Source organism: Vulpes lagopus, chromosome 7 (assembly GCF_018345385.1).
Source record: "Vulpes lagopus strain Blue_001 chromosome 7, ASM1834538v1, whole genome shotgun sequence".
Lineage (NCBI taxonomy): Eukaryota > Metazoa > Chordata > Mammalia > Carnivora > Canidae > Vulpes > Vulpes lagopus.
Window position 1 is genome coordinate 48,827,910 of NC_054830.1, and position 23,954 is coordinate 48,851,863.

At 51.3% G+C, this 23,954-nt stretch overlaps 1 protein-coding gene across 1 annotated transcript; it reads right to left on the bottom strand.

Annotated features, from left to right (window-relative positions):
• Positions 1–3,077: 3,077 nt before the first annotated feature.
• Positions 3,078–22,150, bottom strand: OXTR (oxytocin receptor). Its single transcript, XM_041764435.1, has 2 exons — positions 21,244–22,150; positions 3,078–3,413 (listed from the first exon to the last, which is right to left on the bottom strand). Exons 1-2 carry the CDS (start codon positions 22,148–22,150, stop codon positions 3,166–3,168), a joined length of 1,155 nt encoding a protein of 384 aa, XP_041620369.1. The 3' UTR covers positions 3,078–3,165.
• Between the last annotated feature and the right edge of the window lie 1,804 nt (positions 22,151–23,954).

Here is a 23,954-nt window from a genome sequence, read left to right on the forward strand (position 1 = left end):
CTTGAGAATGTGTTTACCAGGTGAGTAAAACCTTTGAGACCTTCGGTGAAATGTCCTCCTAAATAAAACACAACAGTCTGCAGCCCAAGACATCACTTGTGCCTGTACTAGAGCAGGATGGGAGTATTACCACTGCTGGTACCTTTGGCCAAACTGGAAACACCATCTCTTGCAGAAAAACTGAGTAACTGTTCCTCCTACATGATAAGTCACAGAAATAGAAGAAGCTCAGGGAGATTCTAAGGAATTCATCCTTCCAGCCGGTCATCTCCGAATTTGGTTGGTAAACATTTGTTTTTGTGAACTTCTTTTAAATGCTCAATTCAGTGGTTTTCACATATTCTAAAAACTCACATACCATCATCACTAATTCTAGAAAATTGTCATCACCTCCCCAAGAAATCCAGCATTTATTAGCGTTCCCTCTCCATTCAGCCCAACTTCCAGCCCCTGACAACCATGGCCCTCTAACCTGCCCTATAGGTTTGCCTGTTCTGGACAGTTCACAAAACGGACCCATCCAGTATGTGGCTTTCTGCATTGGCTTCTTTCACTCGGCAAACTGTTTTCAAGGTTCATCCGTGTTGTAGAGAGTGCCAGGACTTCATTCCTTTATAGCCAAATAATATGTCACCATTCAGAGAGACCATATTTATCCATTCATCTGTTGATAGACATCTGGGTTATTTCCATCGGAGGCTATTATAAATGATGGTGCTGTGAACATTTATGTACAATTTTTTTGTATTTGTATAGGCTCTCGCTTCTCTTGAGTAAATACCTAGGAGTGGCATTTCTGGCTCATATGGTAATTCTATGTTTAACTTTTTGAAGAACAGCCAAAGTATTTTCCAAGTGGCTGGACCATTTTCTATTCCCACAAGCAGTGTATGAGAGTTCCAGTTACTCTACACCCTTGCCAGCACCTGTTATTGCCCATCTTTTTGATTACGGCCATCTTAGTGGGCACCAAGTGGCATTTCGCTGTGGCTTTAATATGCATTTTCCTAATGAACAATAACATTGAGCATTTTTTCATGGGCTTATTGGCCGTTTTTATGTCTTCCTTGGAGAGGATATAAAAATAGGTCTATTTATTTGTTTATTCAAATATTTTGCCCCTATAAAAATCGGCTTTTTATTGTTAAGTGGTAAGAGTGCTTGATATATTCTGGATCTGAGTATGTGATTTACAAATATTTTCTTCCATTCTGTGAGGTGTCTTTTCACTTTGACAGTGGCCTTTGAAGCACAGAAGTTCTGTGCCCCATTTTGATGAGGTTAATTTACCTCCTTTTCCTTTGCTTATGCTTTTGGGAATCATATGTGAGAAATCACTGCCTAATCCAAGGTCACAACGATTTATACCTATGTTTTCTTCTAACAGTTTTTTTTTTTCTTCTAACAGTTTTATAGTTTTAGCTCTTACATTTAGGGCTCGAAGCATTTTGAGTTAGTTTTTATACAGCGTGAGGTAGGAGTCCAACTGCATTCTTTTTTTTTTATTGAAGTATAGTTGACATACAATGTTATATTAGTTTCGGGTGTACAACATAGAATTCCAACAATCCCATACATTGCTCAAGGCTCACCATGGTAACTGCAGTCACATAACAACGTTATCACAATATCATTGACTATATTTCTTGTGCTATACTTTTCATCACTGTGACTTATTTGTCTTATAATTGGAAGTTTGTACCTCTTAATTCCCTTCACCCACTTCATCCTTTGGCATGTGGATATCCAGTTTTCCCAGCACCATTTGTTGAGCAGACTGTCTCCCCTATTGAATTCTCTTGTCACACTTGTCAAAAATCAATTGGCCATAAACATGAGAGTTTATAACTGCACTTTTCATTCTATTCCACTGGCCTATCCCATTGATCTTTATGTTTATCCTTACGCCAGTACCACACTCTTTTGATTATCATGGATTTGTAGTAAATTTTGAAACCAGGAAGTATGAATCCACCAACTTTGTTCTTTTTCAAAAGATCATTTGGCTATTCTGGGGCCCTTGCATTTCTGTATGAATTTTAGGTTATCAATTTGTGCAAAGAGGCCAACTAGGAGTTTGATAAGAGACTGCATTGAATCTGTAGATCATTTTGGATAGTATTGTCTTCTTAACAATTTAAGTCTCTGATCCACGAACATAGGATATCTTTCCATTTATTTAAGTCTTCTTCAATTTCTTTCAATGATATTTTGTAGTTATCAGGGTATAAGACTTATACTTCTGTTGTTAAATTTATTCTTATTTTATTCTTTCTTATACCAGTATAAATGGGAAGATTCCTTAATTTCATTTTCATATTGTTAATTGTTAGTAAAGAAATACAACTGTTTTTTGCAAATTGACTTTGTACCCTGCAACCTCAATGAATTCATTTATTACTTTTAACAAGCTTGTATATATGCATGAACTCCTTAGAATTGTCTACGTACAAAATCATGCCATCTGCAAAGGGTTTTACTTCCTCTTTTCCAATTTGGATGCCTTTTGTTTCTTTTTCTTTCCTAACTGCTTCATGTAAATATTAGCTTCTTAAACATTTTTAACACAAGTTTTAATTGGCTGCCTATGCCAAATGGTTTCATAAAGGAATCCTCTGTTCCCAGGGCCACCTTCTGACATGCTGGTGCCCAAGGATGCTAGAATGGGTCCATGCAAAATAAAAGCACTCTGAAGTCAGGCAGGAGGACATTAGCACTACCCTCCACATCTGAGGTCCCATTCCTGCTCCTTATTCTGAGCTTAGAACACTAGGCTTCCACACCCAGGGTGTTACCAATCCTATACTTACCACTTTTCACAAGATCCCAGAATAAAGGGGTAAAAAGATACTAGAGTGAAATGATAGGTCCAGGAGAAAAAAAGAAAAAAAAATCTACCAGCCAGGGACAGCAGTAGGGGCAGGGTAAGGACGCCAGGGGAGATCCAGGGATTGTCTGATGGCTGAGTCACCCCCATCATCTTCTACCATGGAGACTATTTCCCTACCCGGGTCAGGATTTCCCATCCCACTCAAGCTACCCCAAGGTCCAGAAGGGTGCAAACTGAAAGGTACCTTATACACACACATGCACACAGCCACCAAGGGGCGGACTGTCTATGTTGGCACAACCTGAGCCCTTGGAGGCAGTCCTGGCCCAGCCTGGTCACACTGTGGATGGCTGCGAGGAGCTCCTCTGGCTGGAGCTGTGGTGGCTCAGGACAAAGGTGGATGAGTTGCTCTTTTTGCTGACGCTGGTCTCCCCTGGACGGTTCCCCTTCAGGTAGCTGGAGGAGCAGCAGAGGAAGCGCTGTACAAGTTCATGGAAGAGGTGGCCCGTGAAGAGCATGTAGATCCAAGGGTTACAGCAGCTGTTGAGGCTGGCCAGGAGCATGGCTATGATGAAAGCCGAGGCTGAAGGGAGGGTAGGGGTGCAGGGAGAAAGGAGAACAGGCCATCACTATTGGAGGAGTCACCCTCATTTCCTGAGAATGGCCTTTCCCAGGTACCATGGCCTTGTCAGTCACAAGATGGAGAACTAGAGAGATAAAGTCTGTCTGCCTTCCATATTGTGGCTCTGGGCGTGCACTCAGCCTGCCCCCCCCCCCGCCCACCTCCCAGCCTTGCCAGGCTCAGCCTAGCCCTAGAATGCTCCCCATCCCGTCTGTCATCAAAAGCATACCCGCCGAGAGCGTCCATCAGCAGGGGCTGCACTCGTCCCGGCCACCTGTTCATTCATAACTCACTCAGCAAGGATCCAGTGCCTACGCCTCGGAGTGCCCAAGAGCACAGAGTCCGGAAGCTGCCAGGCCTAGTTTGTAGTCTGGTTCTGCCAGCAACAAATTACTTTAGTTCCCCAAGAGACTGCTGTTTGCTAATCTTTCAGCAGGGATAACAAGGCTATCCAAACCTCACGAGAATACTGCAAGGATTTTTTTAAAAATGCCTGGCACTCGGTAAGTGCCCAGTACATGGTGGCTGCTATCGTGACTGTGTGCCACACACCCGGCAAGGCACCAGGGACACAAAAATAAAATGAATAGCTCCATGAGGTGGGCACGGTGCGGGCACCGTGGGGTGACGCACACCAAGGAGGAGTGCAAATCTGAGCAAATCATGGCCAGCCCCAACAGACACCGGCATTTGAGCTGATCCCTGAAGGATGCTTCTGAGTTTTCCAGGCAGAGAGGGAGGAAGGGTGTTCGAGGCAGAAGGAATTGCACAGGAAAAGGCACGGTGGCAAGAAAGAGCTGCTATTTTCACAGTTGAGAACACTGACAGTTCTGTACCCCTAAGAGCACTGCTTCAAGAGCACAACAAATAAGACTTACACAGAAAAAGAAGTTTACCTTGAAATTATTTGAGGAACCGTGCAAAAGCCATTATACTGAGCATTTATTGTGTTTCAGGCAAAATTAAAGATCAACTTCAAGACTGCTTGTCACAAGTTCAAGCTTCAAAAGGAAAGAAAAATTTCTAATCCTGGGGTGCCTGGCTGGCTCAGTCGGTAGAGCACATGACTCTTGATCGTGGTGTCATGAGTTCAAGCCCCACACTGGGTGTCAACTTTACTTTAAAAAAAAAAAAGAAAGAAAGAAAGAAAGCAAAGAAAAACTCCTAATTCTATATACCTCCGGGTTTCAGAAGGAGGGAAAAAAATCTAAGTTCCTTGCAACGGACTTCAATCTGACCAACTGTAGCCATCTCCTACCATGGAAGAGAATGAGGAATCCCTCTACAAATCTGCAAGGAAAACAATGTACCCAAGACAGCTGCTCTCAGCCACATCCTTATGAGTGAAGGCACCTGCAAGAAGGCTTGGAAAATCTTCTAGTCTTTGGTCTTGTCTACAGAAAGTTTTCAAAAAATAACTCCAGAATTCTGGGGTGTCTGGCTGGCTTGGAGTGGCATGTGACTTGATTTTTGAGCCCAACATCGGGTGCAGAGATTACTTAAATTAACAAATAAAAACTTAAAAATTAACAAATAACTCCAGAATTCAAGAGCTAAATCCAAGAAAGCATTTCTCACAGGGACAGTGGAGCCACAAGATCTAGAAGCCACCACAGATGAAGGCATGGAGACATTTGTCAGCAAAGTCACCAAGCACCAAAGGGAGAACGATGTTGGTTTGCAAGACAAACGTTTGGTTCTCAAAGTGGGATCCTTGGATCACCTGGGAACTTGTTAGAAATGTAAATTCTCAGGCCCTGCCCTAGACCTACTGGACCAGACTCCTGGGGGTTAGGTTCACCAGTGTGTTGTAAACAGCCATCCAGAGGGTTCTGACACACACAGGAGTGTGAGAACCACTGGTCTAATTATTTGGTGCACTTATTGGCACAAAAGCAAACCACAATGGATAAAACCAAAAAGTCTTGCAAAAGAGAATATTTAAGAAAGCAAAGGAGGAGCATCTAATAGTAAAGAACAAGAGAGTGGAGGGACGCCTGGGTGGCTCAGTGGTTGAGCATCTGCCTTTGGCTCAGGGCATGATCCCAGGATGTGGGGATTGAGTCTCACATTGAACTTCCCACGAGGAGCCTGCGTCTCCCTCTGCCTATGTCTCTGCCTCTCTCGTGAATAAATAAATAAAATCTTTAAAAAAAAAAAAATAGGAAAGTGGGAAACTGGAGGGGAAAAAAAGGCCTGTTCTACTCACTTTCTATAGAAAGAAGAAGAAAATATATATGTATATAAATATATATGTACATATATATTTATATATATTTATTTGATTTGGATGGCTAAGAAGATGAATTTAAATGTAGCAATTTGGGCAGCCGGGGTGGCTCAGCGGTCTAGGGCTACCTTCAGCCCAGGGCGTGATCCTGGAGACCCGGGATCAAATCCCACGTCAGGCTCCCTGCATGGAGCCTGCCTCTCTCTGCCTGTGTCTCTGCCTCTCTCTCTCTCTCTCATGAATAAATAAATAAAATCTTTTAAAAAATGTAGAAATTTTTTTTCTGAGAAATCACCAAGACTAAAAAAAAACCAGAAAGTCCTCAAAATTGTAATTAAATGTGTAAAATAAAGGAGACAAAATCAACACATAAAAAGTTAAAATTTTAACAGGGCATTGAGGAGTAAGGTATCAGACACATGGGCAAGAATGAAGGTGTTTAAGGATATGAAACAAAGTAGAAGGACATAGTAGGAATGAAGTTCGCACTTGGACAGGAAGGCATCACCTTTCACCTAACTGCATGTAATTAAAATCATATCTTTTCTCTTAAGCTATTGCCTGACTTTACGTTTGGATCATTTAACTTACTTAACCTATCAAAAACAAACAAACAAACAAACAAACAAAAAACATGCAGAAACATCAGCAGCAAAAAAAGGCAACAGTTCCTGAGTAGCCAGGGGAGATTTCCTACCTCCAGGAGGCCAGCCTGAGTGGGAGGAGTTGGGAGCAGCGCCAGCGCCTCTGCCCCCACCTGGTGGCCGCAGACCGGAAGGACGACCTGGCTCAGCTCCTTGGGGGATGCATCACCCTAAGCTGAACCTGCTCCAGTCAGGCTGCCAAATGCTCAGGGTACAACTGGACTTTTAAAAATTTGGCAATATCCTAAGCATCCAAGGGCCATGCGTCCCCCGTGGTGGAAATGCAAGCCATCAGCAGGGAGGAGAGCTATCTGGGGATCAAAAACTGGAGAGGACATCTCAAAGGAAGGAAGCAATAGAAGTGAAGGCACACCAGTGAGGATGTCCAAGAACTTTCAGGGATTGCCAGAGATGGAGTAGGAGAGTTTCACGAGAAAAGAAACGGCAAAGAGCCAGGCTGAGGAGGATCTTGAATCCAGGCTGAGATTTAATCTATATACAACGGGGAGCCATTGACTATTTCTGAGCAGGTGATTGATTGCACCTCACCAGCTCTTTGCACTTGCTGAACCCTGTTTAGACCACACTGCTGCCCTTTCTGGTGGCTAGAAAGGCTTCACAAGGCTGCAGAAGAACAGGAACAGAACAAAGCACGGAACATATCGTCCTCACGATTCACAGTGTTGTTTTCAAGAGAGCACATGAAAATGCTGACCATTGGAATCACCGCTCAATCTTGCACAGGACCCTGTGGTTTTGTTTTTGTTTTAATATTTTATTTACTTATTCATAAGAGACACAGAGAGAGAGGCAGAGACATAGGCAGAGAGAGAAGCAGGCTCCCTGCTGGGAGCCTGATGTGGGACTCGATCCTGGGACTCCAGGATCACTCCCTGAGCCGAAGGCAGATGCTTAACCGCTGAGCCACCCAGGCATCCCTACCCTGTGGTTTTTAAAGCAGACTCATCCCCATTTTTTTTTTACGATTTTATTTATTTATTCATGAGAGACACAGAGAGAGAGAGAGAGAGGCAGAGACACAGGCAGAGGGAGAAGCAGGCTCCGTGCAGGGAGCCCGACGTGGGACTCGATCCTGGGTCTCCAGGATCACGCCCTGGGCTGAAGGCGGCGGTAAACCACTGAGCCACCCAGGGATCCCCTCATCCCCATTTTATCTGTGAGGAGACAGAAGCTCAGAAGGGAAGTGACTTCCCCGGGGACACACAACAAGTTCCCCTGTGTGTTCCTACCTGAAATTAACGAGGTCAATCCTTTTCAAACGAGATCAGCATTCACACATGTCAGGCTGGTACCAGTTAATGAATCCTCTCAGTCCCAAAGCAAAGACACAGGCTTGCCAGGCAATGGCTCTTCTGCTATGATTTGAAGGACAGAGAGCAACTACCCTTTCTTCCACACAGACATGATTGTCCATGGAGACTAGGTACTGGCTGTTCCCAGTGATGCTCTTTTGTAATCTAAGTACATCTAGGATGGGAAACACATTACCTCCTTTCAGATCCCCACCATTCATTCCTGTCAGAAATGACCCCTGTTCTAGACCAGGGACCAGCAAAATACATAGCTTGGCCTATGGGGGCCAACTCCCACCTGATGCTTATTTTTCTAAATAAAGTTTTACTGGAACACAGCCCACACCCATTCAATCATACATCGTCTATGGCAGCTTCTGTACAACAAGGACAAAGCTGAGTACCCGCTACCGAGACCTTGTACCCACAAGCCTCAAACAATTACTGCCTGGGCCTTTACAGGACATTAGCCAATCCTTGACGCCTGTAGGAGGGTCAGATGTTAAAAACCATTGAGAGGGGCTCAGAAGGTCCGGGGGAAACCCACAGAGCGAGCCCAGCCCACTTCTCCACATGCTACCACGAGACGAACCGGGTGGTGGCTTTGCTTTCAAGTTACCCAGGCACGGCACAAATCCTGGCTCTGTCACTTTGCACCTGTGTGTTCTAGGGTGAGGAGTCACCTAACCTCTCTTAACCTCAGTGTCTCCATCTGTGAAATGGGAGTAATAAAAAGAACTTCTTTCCAGAATCACTCCCCAGGTCCATTAGATAGGACGCCAAGTACTCATCACGATTCCTGGCGCTCAATAAAAGTAAAAACTTCATAAACTTAGCCAGTGCTATTATCACTACACCATGACGTGTACACGCCCAGGAACGATAACAACCTGCGCAAAACAATGGGGAGAGGCTGCTCCCCGGGCTGGGCTGTGTCTTGGAATCTGAGATAGCCCAGGGTGGGGCACAGGACACAGGGCCCATAGGCTGAGCTTCTGGAAGCTGCACTGCCACATGGCAGTGTCTGTCCGGCGGAGCTCTTGGGCTAGACTGCATGGCCAAGAAGGTCAGCTCATGCGTAGATTCGTTTCCTGGCTCTAAAGGCCCACACCACAGTGTCACCAACAAGCTTATCTGCCTTATTCAGCTAGCTGGTGATTTCCTGACGGATTCAAACAGACTGAAATAATGGGCATCTTCAGGGAGGGCTTCTGGACTCCGCAAAGTCAAAGGTGTCCTAAACAATGGACTAGCGATAGAGAATGCTCTTGCCTTATTCCGTCTTGCTTGGGGTCCTGGGAATGCCAGATCTTGCCCTGTAGATTCCAGTGCCAAGATCTGTTCTAACATCCGCAGCTGGGGAAAGCTGCTGTCTCTGCCCTCTCCTTGCTGCTCACTGCCTTCTGGCTCCAGGCTTTGGGGCATGCCGCCCTCTGGGGGTTCTTCTATACTGAAATCCTTACCGTGGGGACTGTCTTCTTTCTTCCTTTTTTTTAATTAATTGATTTGAAAGCGGGGTGGGGGTGAGCAGGGGGCCAGGTACAGGGAGATGGAGGGGGAGAAATCTCAAGCAGGCTCCCTGCTGAGCGCAGAGCCTGACGCAGGACTCGATCTCACGACCCTGAGGTCAGGACCTGAGCCAAAATCAAGAGTCAGCCACTCAACCGACTGAGCCACCCGGTTGCCCCAGGACTGTCTTCTTTCAAAACACACTGCCCACGGGGTAGCTGCTGGTGAGGCACTGATTAAAAAGGTGACTCAAGTGGTGCTGCCTCCAGTTGGGTCTTGCAGGTTCTCAGCAGATGCCCTGGTGCCCGGATCCCAGGTCCCGCCTTAGGACCCAGGGGCTCATTCCCCAGCTGCCAGGGAGCTGGCCCGTGAGGCTCCTCGCCGAGTTCCTTTCAGGGCACTGCCTTTGGCCAGAGAGGAACACCCTGTCCCAGGAGCAGCCTACATCCGATGACAAGTCCATGCAGACGTACAAAGGTCCACCCCCTTTGCCTTAATTGAGGCTTCCTTCTCTGAAGGGCTGTCCCTGGACCAAGCTCCAACACTGGTCCCTGCCCACACTTTGGATGAAGCAGAGCAATGAAGTCAGAACTCATTAAAGGAGGAGCTGGAAGTCAGAATCCACGGACACCTCCAAAGGTGTGGTCTGCAGCCCGCACCTCCTCTGGGCCAGGAGGATGGCAGAGAGGGGCCCCAGGGGCGCCCCAAAGATGGGAGGGAGGAACCAGGGACACGGGATTCAGATACAAACCCTTGGGGTCTGAATCCTCCACCTAACCCACATCTACCCTATGAGCCTTAACATCCTTATCTGTAAATTGGAGGTGACTCTTGCAAGGACTCTGAGAAAACTGGGAGGAAAAAGTGAAAAGGGCTTTGTAAATGGCAGTGTTTACTCAGGTGATTGGTATCATTATTCATAGATATGAGATATGACCAACTGCATCATTTTTTAGAGCCCAAAGTTTGGAGGCTCCTGATCCCAAGTCTGCTAAAGAAATTGTCTTTTGCCTCTTTTTCCATGACTTCCAAGATTTAAAAAAGAAAAAAAACAAAAACAAAACAGGGACGCCTGGGTGGCTCAGTGGTTGAATGTCTGCCTTAGGTTCAGGTTGTGATCCTAAGGTCCTGGGATGCAGTCCCACGTCAGGCTCCCTGCGTGGAGCCTGCTTCTCCCTCTGCCTGTGTCTCTGCCTCTCTGTGTGTGTCTCTCATGAATAAATAAATAAAATCTTTAAAAAAAAATCAAAGCCCTGGGGTTGGATGATGGGACCCCCAAAGGAACTCCTGATGGTCCATTTGGAAAAGCTTCCCCAGCCAGTGACGTAAGAAACCCAAAAGGGAAGGTGGCCACAACCTATGGAGGGCAGGATTTCAGGGTCTCTGCTGGGACCCTATCTATTCCACCCTGTGCTCCCCATAAAAATAACATCCCTCCCCAGGACAGAGCCCTGAGTGGTGCAAACTGCTCTCTCTGGTCCTTGCCAAAAAGTGAGGGCTGGTGGGAGGCACTGGTCCAGGGACTGGTCCTCACACCTGCATGGCCACCAGCTTAGGGCTTTTCTCGGAGGAAGAAGTCAGATATTCCAGCGTCCTTTCATGCCCTGGGCCTGCTGCCACAGCACTAGCCCTGGGGACCTGCCCTTGGGGGAGAAACAGACATATAAGACGGGCACTCGGGGGATCCCTGGGTGGCGCAGCGGTTTAGCCCCTGCCTATGGCCCAGGGCGTGATCCTGGAGTCTCGGGATCGAGTCCCGCATCGGGCTCCTGCATGGAGCCTGTTTCTGCCTCTGCCTCTCTCTCCCTCTCTCTCTCTCTCTCTCTCTCTCTCTGACTCTCATGAATAAATAAATAAAATCTTAAAAAAAAAAAAAAAAGACGGGCACTCTATTAAACAGGTGCAGCACTGGGGAACAGGCTGGTGGGCCCAAGGCTGGGGACCAGGGGTGATCTTCAAGATCTTCAAGGGTTGATCTTCAAGATCTCCTAGGCTCCAAGCAAGAGATGTGAGCAGATATGGCCACCCGCCAAAAGCCAAATCCCCTGCTGGGCAAGTGTCACCCCCAGGAGACAGAACCAAGTCTGTATTTCCACTCAGCGCTGTGATTCATGGAGGGGTGGGGGGCAGAGAGCCACTTGAGGACGAGGACGGCATGCCCCAAAGCGTTCCACCCGCCTACGAGCCTGGCTTTACTCAGGCCCCAAGAACTCCCATGTTCGGATTTCCCGGCACCCCCTCCACCGTGTCACCCGGGCCCAAATTAGCCCGAACAGCTGACGGGCAGCCGGCCACGGCCTCTCAGAGCTACGTCGTGCCTGAGGCAACCAATGCATTTCACATACACTTCAAAGACCTATGGCTTAGCTAACATCTCTCATCTGAATCAAATCAAGCCCATTAACTTTTGGAAGAGGCCCTCACTCCAGAAACCAATTGCTTGGTTCAAGAACCCCCTACCAGGGGATTGGGAATTTGGGTCTAAGTACCTTATTCCTACAGGGGCTGTGTAAGAATTTGAAAGCTCTAGTCTACAGAAGACTTTTTGTTTAATGATTTTTTGAAAGTGCACTTATATAAAGATCGAATACTAGTATGTATCACAGAGTGCCTTCTTTGAAAAGACCACAATTTACAACATTGGAATTGTTTAAAAATTCACAGATGTCTTATGGCCCCATGTATCATAAAGCCAGGATTCAGAGCCAAATTTGTGGGCTACAGAGCTTTAGGTGAGCCTCTAGTATGTCACTGCCCAAATCTGGGCTCACTGGGCTGGATGTAAAGAATAAAACCAACCACATTCTAGATGCAGAAGAGCTGGGGCCTTTTGGTAAACAACCAGCCCTTCTCTACCCTGCAGGGAATGACAGGCCCTGCAGCCAATTTCAACCATTTTGATAAAAGAGGTAAACTATAGGGCAGCCTGGGTGACCCAGCCTTTCTGTGTGTGTGTGTGTGTGTGTGTGTGTGTGTGTGTGTGTGTCCCTCATGAATAAATAAATAAAATCTTAAAAAATAAAAAAATTTTTAAAAAAGAGGTAAACTATAAAAGACCTCCTACTCAGTATGTAGTCAACAGGCTACCTGCAGAGGCATCACCTGGATGCTTGGTAAAAATGCAGACTCGGGCTCCCTCCCAGACCTCCTTAATCAGAAACTGCATTTTTAAAAAAAAGATTTTATTTATTTATTTACTCACAAGAGATGCAGAAAGAGGCAGAGACACAGGCAGAGGGAGATGCAGGCTCCCCACGGGAAGCCCGATGCAGGACTCGATCCCAGGACCCCGGGATCACGTCCTGAGCCAAAGGCAGATAGATGCTCAACCACTGAGCCACCCAGGGCATCCCTAGAATCTGCATTTTAACAAAATCCCCCCAGGTGATTTGTGTGCTCAGTGCGGTCTTAAAAGTATCCCTCCAGGAGGGAGAAAGATAATAATAAAGTAACTGCTGGATGATCTCAACATGGAATGTGCTGCTTTGCACAGACAGCTCCTACTCATCCTTGGAAACCCTTTTCAAATGTTGCTTCCTCTCTGAAACCCTCTTGATTTTTTTCCTCCAGGGAGAAAGAATCAACTAATGCCTCCTGGGGGTGACACCTGGGGGTGACAAATATCGATAGTAAAGACCTCTCTCCTTCATCATCTCTCCATGTTGTCATTACTTAGTTTTCAGACTTGTGGCTGGGGACTGCGTGTCATGTATGGAAAATAGGAAGAATTCTATAAGGGACTGAACTGAAGCATGAAATTAGCAGACAGGAAGTCCTGATATAACTGCCGCTGGCAGGCTGACAGGCAAAAAGGCCATCTCCCTGCTTGACAATAGGAGGTGGTTCTACCACTGTGAGTGGACTCTGATGCAATTCCCTCTAGGAAAATCAGGCTCACACTCAGATATCAAGGTCTGGTGGAGAGAAATGGAATGAGCAAGAGTGATCATTATGGGGTGAGGTGTGGGCCACGGAGGGCAGAGGCCCGTGGTACTGGGGCATTTGGCAACAGGCAGGAAGCGCCAGCTCCCTGCAGAGCAGGACGGCAGCCTCTGGCAGAGGATGCCCCTCCGTGGCCAGGAATCAGGATCGCAGGAAGGAGGGGCTGGGACTCTCAAAGGCCTGATTGCACCCCCTTCCTGCCCACTCCTTATGCAAGGGTCCCCGGGGCTTCTAAAACCCAGAACTAGAACCTTCCTACCACCCCTCCTGCTGCCTCCTCCAGGTAAGGCTTTAGATTCTCTTTACCTTTTTTTTTTTTTTTTTTTAAGATTTTATTTATTGGAGATAGAATTAGAGAGAGTGCAAATAGGGAGAGGAATAGGGAGAAACAGACTCCCCGTGAGTGGGGACCCCGACGTGGGGCTCAAGATCTGAAATGAAGGCGGACACCTAACTGACTGAGCCACCCAGGCACCCCCTCTCTTTACCTCTTAACACTGGTTCAGAGTACCCACAGGCTTGCTACCAGTCCTCTCCTGCAACTGCAGCCCCTCTGCTAAGAGGAGTGGTGCTCCTGAGCTCACAGCAGCTCCCACCCAACTGCACAGACCCAGCCCAGGACCTGAGAGTCTTGGAATTGCTCTGCTTTTTAAAGCAGACATTGATAGAGTACTTACTATATGCCAGGCACTGTGCTACTGGCAGCCACAGCTCATCCTGCACACGCCTAAACCCTATTCTTAATTCCAGAAAACTGGGCTCCAGGCAGGTTTGTCAACAGCCCAAGGTCACTGCTGCCACTCCATTGTGCTACACATCAGGACCGAAGAGCCTGACAGCAGCCAGACAGAAAATGGGCTGTTGCTCCCAGAGCTCTGTAACCCACCTTGGCCTGACTCATGCTTACGTAAATCCCACGGTTGGGGTTCCGGAGTGAGGGACTGAGGATGGCTCCATGCAAACTCTCCTCACTGGAGAACTGAGGTAGCAAAGCAGAGGTTGTGGGGACAGGACCCCTGGGATGTAGTAATGACTGTAGAATGAATGCATTGGCCTGCAGAGGGAGGAGACCCCCAACTGGGGGGAAACTGGGGGTTTCATGAAAGGGAACGCTGGCTGAGGCTGCCATGTCCAGCCATTCAAGCTGTGTCCTGCCCAGCTCCTGCGAGCATCATGCTCACAGCCCATGAGGTAAATGGCATGTCCTAGAACAGTGCCACAAAGCAGCCCACACTTGGACTTGGCCTTTGAAGGATGGGTCTCCAGAGAAGAGCCTAGAGTGGGCATGCCTGTGGTGGGAACAGAATCACCATGGGTGCAAAGCAAAAGGACCCTGTGGGAATTGGCAAGTCGTCAGGCCTGGCTGGAGGTACACGAGGCGGACTGGCCAGAGCCTGGGGCAGAGGTGACGAGGGTGGGTGCCCTTGTTTGACAGATGTTAGCTCAGGCCACACCTACACAGTGGGTGGGAACCAGCGCTTCTCATCCAGGGGTGACTGCCCCTTAGGGGACTTTCAGCAATGTCTGGATACACCTTTGGTGGTCACAGCTGAGGGGAAGGTGCCAGCCATATTCAGTGGATAGGGACAGGGATGCTGCTAACGTCTCACAGTGCCCTGGGCGGCCGCCCTCCCAATACAGGTCATCTGGCCTCGAATGCCAGTAGTGCCCAAGTCCAGACACTCTGCTCTCAACCAGAAAGCTGCTGATGCAAAGGAAACTGGCCCCACAGAGGTGTGGTCCGGCTGAGATGGAGGGCTCCTCAGGGAGCATGGGGCGGGGTGGGGGGGTGTTGAGAAGCACAGGCTTTGAACCAGAGTGTGAGAAGGTGGTGCCATGAGGGGACAGGCAGCTGGGTGTGTGCGTGTGTGTGCATGTGTGTGTGTGTGTGTGTGTGTTTTGGCAAAGAGAGCCCAGAAGTGTAGGGATGGTGAGGCCACAAAGAGAGAGCAGGGCTCTGGGACCAGGCCAGCAATCAACTCTCTACGGGAGATCCCAAGGCCAAGCATGGTGGACCACCGTGCAAATGCTGGCCCCACAAAAAGGGGCCCTGCAGTAGGGCAGTCTTTGGTGTAAGAGGACATAGGTTCCAATCCCTGCTCCACCTGGAGCAGATCTTGCCTCTCTGAGCCTCGGTTTGGGGGTCAAAGCCCCCCTCACCTTGCCACGTGCAGGTGAGGATGAGACGTGGGGCTGAGTACCCAACAAGTGGTGGCTACTGTTACCAACTACTCTAACTCCTTATGTCACCAAAGCAGATGCCCAGAGAGGGTGTCATGTTCCACCCCCACTGTTTCATATGGGAGTGACAGAGGCCCAGAGATCACACAGAGATGGGCCCCAAATCACAGAGACGACAAGACCAGGTCTCTGAGGGGGACTCTCACCACTGCCCAGAGCTGCCCCCCGGGACTGATGCAATGGGGTGTGGAGGAGCACAGTTCAGCCCCCAGTGGGCCCCAGGCCCTGCCCTTAGGGGTGAGCCCTGTGGGGTTCCCTGTGCTTCCAACAGTTGCCAGCGCACAAAGCGGTGGGGTCGTCTGGTGGGCCAAGCCCTCTGGCAGCTGATCAGCCAGCCCAGCCTCTCCAGAGACGCCCTCCAGCTGGGGGCAGGCCTGCTCCAGCAGCTGACCTCTTGACACACAGCCCCCCACAGCTTTCCCCAACCCCCTCAAATATCCAGTAAATGGAAAGCGTGTGCAGCAACGCCTCACCCAACAGAGTTTTGTTTTGTTTTGTTTCTTTGCTGTGATTAATCAAACCTCTGGGGGAAAACAGTGAAGTCATCTGGGACAGAAACCCAAAGGGAAAGCATTGGCATTAGCATCAGCCAAGAACATAACTCACAACTGCTTCATGACAAGAGCGTGGTTGTTAACTGTCCATCTAATTGCAATTTATACCCAGAAGGGCCAAGTTTAAGAGCTCTTCAAGACACAGAATGATCTGTCCAATCAATCTCCTCCTGCCCTCCCTCCCCCACTATCAGTGGGTCACCTGAAAAGCAGGCTCTCCTAGGTGCCCAGCCCATCCAAAACTGGGGCACGACATCCCTGAGAAGGTGAGGTGGATAGGCTACGCCGGAGGGACCAGAGTGCCCCAGAGAAAGGGAGGAGCTGGGAAGTTCATTTTCAGACACAGAGACACTTAAAACCAGGCCCCCTGTGCATTTCCACCTTTCTCCTAGTACAACACTCCTGTCAGATATTTGGTTGCCTCCAAGTGACGGGGGTGCTCACTTCTTCCCCAGGCAGCCAGTTCCAGGGTTGGAGCGCTGCTTAGAAGATCCTTATTTCTCTGGAGTCCAATACCACACACCCATCCCGGCCCATCTCCAGTACCTTTCTCCTCCCATATCCCTCATATTTGTGTAACCACCACAGGCTGAGCTCCCGATGAGTGTCCAGCCCTATGCCAGGCATTGGACCCACACCCACACCTTCCTGACAGAAAGTGTCCCTGCTGTGACAAGGCTCACAGTCCAGCCTTAACAAGTTTCTCCTTCACATACCAACCTCCCTGGACACGCTCTGTTTCCACCCTTATCCTCCTCCGCCCCGGCTCTCAGGAGAAATACACCCATCTCCTCCCTCAGGAATACCTGCCAAGATTCTCAGACTCAATCTCAAGAATGCAAACAAAACTTGTAACAAGTAGGATGGGGGAAGAGGAGGAGATCACATGGCCCCCAAGTGCCACAAGGTGCACTATGTCACTCTCATAACAGCCCCAAAAGCAGGCTTCACTTCCTTGATTATACAGAGGAGGAAGTGGAGGTCCAGAGAGGTCTAACAGCTTGCTCAAGGACACACAGGAGAAAAAGGCAGAGCGAGCTCCAAACACAGGCCAACCATGTGGTTCTTTCCCTGCACAATGATGCAGTTCCACAGGGTCTGCCCACTGTCCTAGGTCCATCAAACAGGTCCCTTGGTCCTTGTGCAGTCTCTACTGTGTAAGTCTCCCTTGTGCAGGTCCCCACCCTGTTCTCTGGGCATCTTCTTGCTCCCGTGGAAATCAGTGGGTTTGAGAGAAAAGGTGACTATTCTGAAAGATGCACAGGGCTCATCTATGAAGTGTGAGATTGTTTTGTTTGTTTGTTTGTTTTTTAATTCAAAAACTTCTCCTCTAGCTTCCAGGCACCTTCTGGTGAACAGACAGTAGCCATGAAGAGTACAAGCAGCACACCTGACCCATCCGCCAACCTGTCCTCCCTCCTCTCTCATCTCTGCCTACTGGACCTGGCACTTGCCAAAAACTAGAGACAGAGACTCAGAATCAGCCACACCATACCGAAGCAGCATCAGCTAACCCCTGGATATATAGATGCACCCCCCCCCTTTCCACCTCCTCCCTCTGAAGTGCTCCTGGGTCAGGGTCAGACCTTGGGATCAGCAGCAAAGCAAACCCCACTTAGTTCAAGGGGAAAGGTTGGCTCCAAATCTTTGATAGTGGAACAGAAAGTGTTTGTGAAGGATACGTAGGGGGCTGGTCCAAACCTGCTGTGGGTGTCTGGTCTCACCCTTCCTCCTGCAGTCTCCCCAGCCTCTCTAAAGCAGGGCTCCAACAGCAGGTGGTTGCTTTGGGTGGGGAGGAGCTCAATTATTACCATGCTGCTCCTCTTCCTTTTCTCTCCTCTCACTGTTTCTGCTTCTAAACAATGGAAATATTGAAATTGAGAGTTTTCTTCTTTGCTTTGGCTCTTAGAAAAAGGAAGCCTTCTGTGGCTCACCTCTACACACAGAGCCTTTATTATTATTATTACCATTATTATATTATAATTTTCCTATCCTTTTCTCCCCTTCATCCAAGTTTCCTTGTATCTACTTTGCCTTGCCACAGTACCCAAATCTTTGTGGCCAACCTCTTATGACTTTTGGACAAGGTGAGCTCTAAACCTGTAAAGACAGCACTCAGTGTGAACTAAGGTGTAGGAAGGAAAGAAGTCCATCAAAGGAGACAGGTGTGAAAGGAGCACCTGGGTTTGGAGAGAATGCCAGAGCACACAAACCCCAATGGAGGCAGGGACTTTGAAGACTGCGAAGGGCCTGGAGGCCAGCTGCCAAGGCAAGCATGACTTCTCCAGCTGCGCTGGTAACCCATGATCTGTAGCCAGTGGTTAAGGAGCTTCTCACTCCCTCGGAGGCTTTCATGATGAGGCTACTGGCAGGAACAGATCCCACATTTGCCCCATTCCCTTCACCTCTATCTATACCCACCCTCCACCACCAGGCTTCCCTGAAGAACGTCAGGCTGCTCTCAAAGTGAGTCCTGAACTTCCAGTGTCCGCTCCCCAGGAGATGAGCGGAGCAAGGGGCCCTGATCTGGATAGTTTGCATCTCTTCTAAATGCCCTTCCTCCTGGAAAGTGAGGGCTGTGCATTCCTTCCACAGTGCTGACCAATCTCTTGAGTAGCTCAAGTCTATTTGTTTTATTCTTTACCACTTGCCAATGGCCTCCAGGCGGAGTCGTATCTCCAAAGTGACCGTAAACACCATTATTTCTATGGTCCAGCCTGCTACTTGCAATTATCCCAATTCATGCCAATTGGGCCCAGAGCCCACGTCCACTCAGACCCTCACTGCAGCCCTGAGGCCGAGGCATCGCTTGGCTGGGCTGGTGACCAGAGCCCGAATCCTCAGGGCTGGATAGGCCTGTCACATGGGGACTAGGCGCCTGCCCCTGGCAGCAGCAGCATCATGAATCCCCTGCTGGCTGCATCTGTTCCCTTCTCAGAGCACTCAGGACAGAGTGCTGAGGAGGACAAGGGGGACCTGGGCTTTCCATGTGGCACCCACCCTTTCCTCTGAGCTGGGAAAGAAGCAGAGGAACAGATGGAAGACCTGAGGTTCTTAGAATCTGTTTCTCTCCCTGCTCCTGGAGCCTGAGAGCAGGAGCCTGGCTGTACTGAAGGCCCACCGGAGAAATCCTCAGGGGACCCTGTGCACCTAAAAGGCCTCTGGTCCCCACTCTAGCTGGAGGCGCTCTCTCACTCTCTCTTCCTGTGTTTTCAAGACAGAGACATGGATTGTCTGGTGGCCTTTTAATGTGTAGGAAAGAAAGAAAATAATAATAAAAGTGTAGGAAAGATCTATACCTCACTCAGTGATGATGATATGTGTTGACCATATACTCTCATTCTTTAGGGAGGAAAACTGGAAAAGGAGAGCAGGTGTGGGGGGGTGGACAAGAGGAAGTCCTATGAAGAGGGGGTGGGGAAAAGAAGGAGGGGGAAAAGTGAATGGGAGAGGCCAGGGGAGGAAAAGACAGAAGAATCAGAGTATCTGCTGAAAAAATGCACTGAAGGCTGAAATGTCTCATTCTAAAAGCAAGATGCTAATGGTCAAAGGAGAGAAGGGGACTGACCCCTCACCCAAAGCCCCACACTAGTAAGGGCTGGAGGGAGGGCTCCCCAGTAGGTCTCCCCAGTATCTACTCAGGATCGGTCTCATTTCCTCAAGGACTGGTGTTTGAACTCCTCAAGCCCTGGGTCTGGTATTTTCCACCCAGAAAATTGGTGTAGCCTGATGCCTTAATTAGAAATCCCCACTGCTGACTTATGCCCAACCCAACTCCCTAGCTCTGTGTCCTTCATCAGAAGCTTGGCACAGGAGGAAACAGCTGCGGTGGGAGCAGGAACCCCCAGCTCTAGTCTGCCTCCAATTGGTTGTATGACGAGGAGCAAGCACCTTCCCCACGCTGGACCCCTGAACCCTTTCCACAAGATGTGACCAGAGGCTGTACCATGGAACCAGGCTGGCTTTGCTGGGTCTGCACAGCAGTCCTCCCCCCACACTACCCCAGTCCGCTGCACCCCAGGTGATCAGTGAGTGCTGAACTGAAAGGATAATTGCCCTGGCCACTAAGAAAAAACGCTAGGTTAATAGGGAGGGCTGGGTAAAGCCAGGACTCTGTGGTTTCTGGAAGAGAGCAAAGCAAAGTTATCCAGCTGAATGAAGGGAGATTTCAGCTTCCAAGGCATGGTTGTATTTTAGACCTTTGGGAACAGGAGTGATTACATCTAGAAATGGGGCATTTCTGCAAAAAGGGTAAAAGTAAACCCCTTGATCTACCCTTATAAGCATTAGAGTCGCCTGCATCCCAGTGCAGTGCTATGTGCTTACCCCCAAACAAAAAGGTGTGGAGCTACTGGAATTGTGTGTGATGAAGGCTGAGCTGCCTGAAGCTTACGGCAGCCCAGTGCTGGCCACAAGCCCCGTGACCCACGACCCTCTCTGCTCCCCCCAAGCTCCCTCCCCACAGACCATCCTGTTCCCTCTCTCTTCCCATGAGGAGAGCACATTCTTTCCCTATAGAAATCACCCAGCCTCCAAGGTCAAATTGAAAATTTTGTGTAGGGGCTCCCTCCGTTTTTCCACCCACCCTTTCCCATCCTCCAGCACAAGCAACACAAGATCTCTGGCCCCCGGCACCCCCCAACACCCTCCTCCCCACTGCCCCCTGTGGCACTCACCTCTCTACCTTACAAGACTCACCACCTCCAACAGGCGAGGGCTGCAGGGACTGGACCCTACATCCCCAGGAGGCCCTGCCCAGTATGTCCTCCGCACCCGGAAGGAGCTGGACAAATCAAACAGCCCACCTTCTGCTGCCCTCATCCGACCCAGGCCCGCAGTGCTCCGGCTGACTTGAACTTAAAAGGGAACTTCAACATAGAGTACATGTAAAGCGGTGGGAGCTTGAGCTTGTACCCGGGTTGGAAAGTTGCTCCCACCGCTCACTAACCAGGTGGGAAAGTCACTTGAACCTCGGTGTTCCCGGCCCGTAAGGAACCCTATGCCCCATATGGAGCACAAGGACTGTGCTAACTAAGGACGTGCACCATCTCCTCCTCTCATTCCCCTACTGCCTGGTGAGATGCTTTCCTCACTGTGCCATTTTACAGAAGATGAAGTCAAGGCTCAGGGAAGCTAAGCCCCAAGTCCCTGGGCCAATGGATACATGGAGCCCCGACTCACCCCCAGCTCTGCAGGATTCCCAAACCCACTCCCCCCACGCCCCACCCAGCCGCACGCGGTCCCCAGAGCCCGTCGGTGCAGCGCAGGCAGGACGAGGACCCCCCTGCCCCCACCCCGCCCGCCCCTGCAGCCGCGCTCCCTGCTCCCTCCTCCGAGGTCCCCAACCCGCCCCGCTACCTTCCTTGGGCGCATCGGCGTCCCAGACGCTCCACATCTGCACGAAGAAGAACGGCGTCCAGCACACGATGAAGGCCAGCACGATAATGAAGGTCATCTTCACGGTGCGGATCTTGGCCTTGGAGATGAGCTTGACGCTGCTGACCCGAGCCAGGGCCGCGCGCCCCGCGCCCTCCCGCCCCTCTGCGGCCGCCGCCGCCGCCGTCTTGAGTCGCAGGTTCTGCCAGATTTTGAAGCTGATGAGGCCGTAGCAGGCGGCGAGCACGATGACGGGCACGATGTAGACCGAGAGCGTGATCCACGTGATGTAGGCCTTGGGCCCCCAGGGCTGGATGAAGACGGCCCAGCAGTCGAAGACGCCGTCGGCCACCTCGCGCAGCGAGAAGATGTGCACCTGCGGCGCGCTGGCCACCAGGCAGCCCAGCCACGTGGCCAGCACGGCCAGGCGGTCCGCGCGGCGGCGCAGCGCCCTCAGCGGCTGGCAGATGGCCAGGCAGCGGTCCAGGGACATGAGCAGCAGCAGGTAGGTGGAGGCGAACATGCCCACCACCTGCAGGTACTTGACCAGGCGGCACAGCAGGTCGGGCCCGTAGAAGCGGAAGGTGATGTCCCACAGCAGCTGCGGCAGCACCTGGAACACCGCCACCACCAGGTCGGCTATGCTCAGGTGCTTCATGAAGAAGAAGAGGCGCGAGTGCTTGTGGCGCGTGGTGCGCAGCGCCAGGAGCACGCACGCGTTGCCGCTCAGCGCCAGGAAGAGGATGAGGCACAGCACGGCCACCTCCACGCGCGCCAGGGCCTCGTTGCGCTGCGGGGGCCCGGCCGTGCGGTTGCCCTGCGCTGCGGGGGCCGCCTCGCTGCCGTTGCCCGCCTCCGCGCTCCAGTTGGCGGCCAGCGCGCCCTCCATGGCCGCGCCCCGGCCCCCAAGCCCTTCGGAGGAGGCGGCGCGGCGGGGGGCGGGGGGCGGGGGGCTCCTCGGGGTCCGCTGCCTGAGACTCCGACGGGGCCGGTTGGCTGGTCCCAGCCTGAAACGCATCCAGAGCGCGGCGGTGAGAAGACCAAGCGCTTCCCCCAACCCCCCGACGCGCGCGCGTGCGGTGCAGGTGTCCCCGCCCAGGAACCCCAAGTTCTTTGGGACTAGGGGCGCCGCCGCCTCCCGGGGGTGCTGTTCAGGCTGTTCAGCCGCGCCCCCCTCCCCAGAAATCCCCGTTGGGGGTATCTCCTCCGAGCCCCTGGAATCCACCAGACTGACAGCTCCCTAAGATGTTAGGGCACCTGCACTGACGGAGAGGGAGGATTCCAGGGGAACGCTCCCCTCCGGGACCCGGCCTCCTAATCAGGCCCCCTCTGCCGGAGATCCCGAAACTGGCGACCCGCCTGCCCCCCTCCGAGCCTTGGCACGTCCGTCTTCCCCAAGACGCCCCAACAGCCATCTGTCCTTACTGCGGTTGCTTCCCCCGGCGATTGCCCCAAACTGCCACTTGCTTGGGAAACCCCAGCTCAGCACCATCCCCCTTCACCTCCGATCTCTAGGACGTTCAGCCATCCCCTCGCGGGGGCATCGCCACCCCAATCCCGCGGTTCCTCCCGAGGAGCTCCCTTCTCAATACCTAGCCCCAGGGCTCCCAGCTGCCGCTCCCGGGGACCCCTCCCGTGAGGATGCTCCGCAGCGCAGCGGCCCCTGGAAGCCCACGCGGTCCCGGCCCTCGACAGTTACGGGCTGGGCTGTGCATCTGACCCTGAGCAGGCTCCCGGAGCCCGGGGCGTGCCTCCAGGCGCCCGGGGCGCGAGGCGCCTCACCCCCTGCACTCGGGGTCCAGGGGCTCCACCGGCCCCCGCCCGCCCGCCTGCCGGTGCGCGAGACCCAGCTACCTGCACCCGGTCCTCGCGCTCGCCCAAAGTGGGCTCCCTGGGGAAGCTGCGCCGCCGCGGACAGCTCCAAAGCCTCGCGCGGTCCCACCAGGTGGGGGTGGCTGCCGGCGGCACCCAGGCTGGCACTATGGGGGGAAGCCTCGGCTGGAGCCCCTCGCCCGCTACTTAACTGGCCCCTGGATGGGGACAGGAGGCGAGCGGGGAGCGCGGCCGGCGGCGGGATGCGGCGCGGTCTGCTGGCGCCCGCTTCTCTGCAGCCGGGGGCCGGGCCTGCACCGCCCCACGGGGCCACTGGGAGGCGCCGAGGGCCCGCCCCGCGACCCCCCAGAGCGGGGCCAGCCCGGGCGCTCGCCCCAGAGCCTAACCAACAGCCTTATTTCATTCACAGCGCTGGAAGCTGCAAGAGGGAAGGAGCTCGTAAATCACCCGCTTGGTTTCTTCCTTTCTTGGTTTAGAAGCTCCACTCTCGGGCAAATGGGAGGCTTGAATAGCGGTGTCCCCCCACCCCCCACCCCCCAGTAGAGGGTGATGAAGTTGCAAAAGCATTTAACTGACGTTTCCCAGATATCAGGTCAATGGCAGAGTCTATTTTTCCCTCCCAGGAGCTTGATAAACTGGATTTAGCAGTGAATTCAAGTAAATGCTTGCTTTGGAATACTTTTGTGCCTATTCCCATTCCGGAGGGATGAGAAATGCCTTCTGTTCTAACCAGCACTGGCAGAGGCCTATTCTTTAGGTAGTTTTAGGGAAAGATCTCAAGAAAAGACAAGAAAGAAAAAAAATCCATCTTCATTTTAAAGTGATTCTGTTCGTCTGTGGCCAGAAGCCATTTCTGCCTC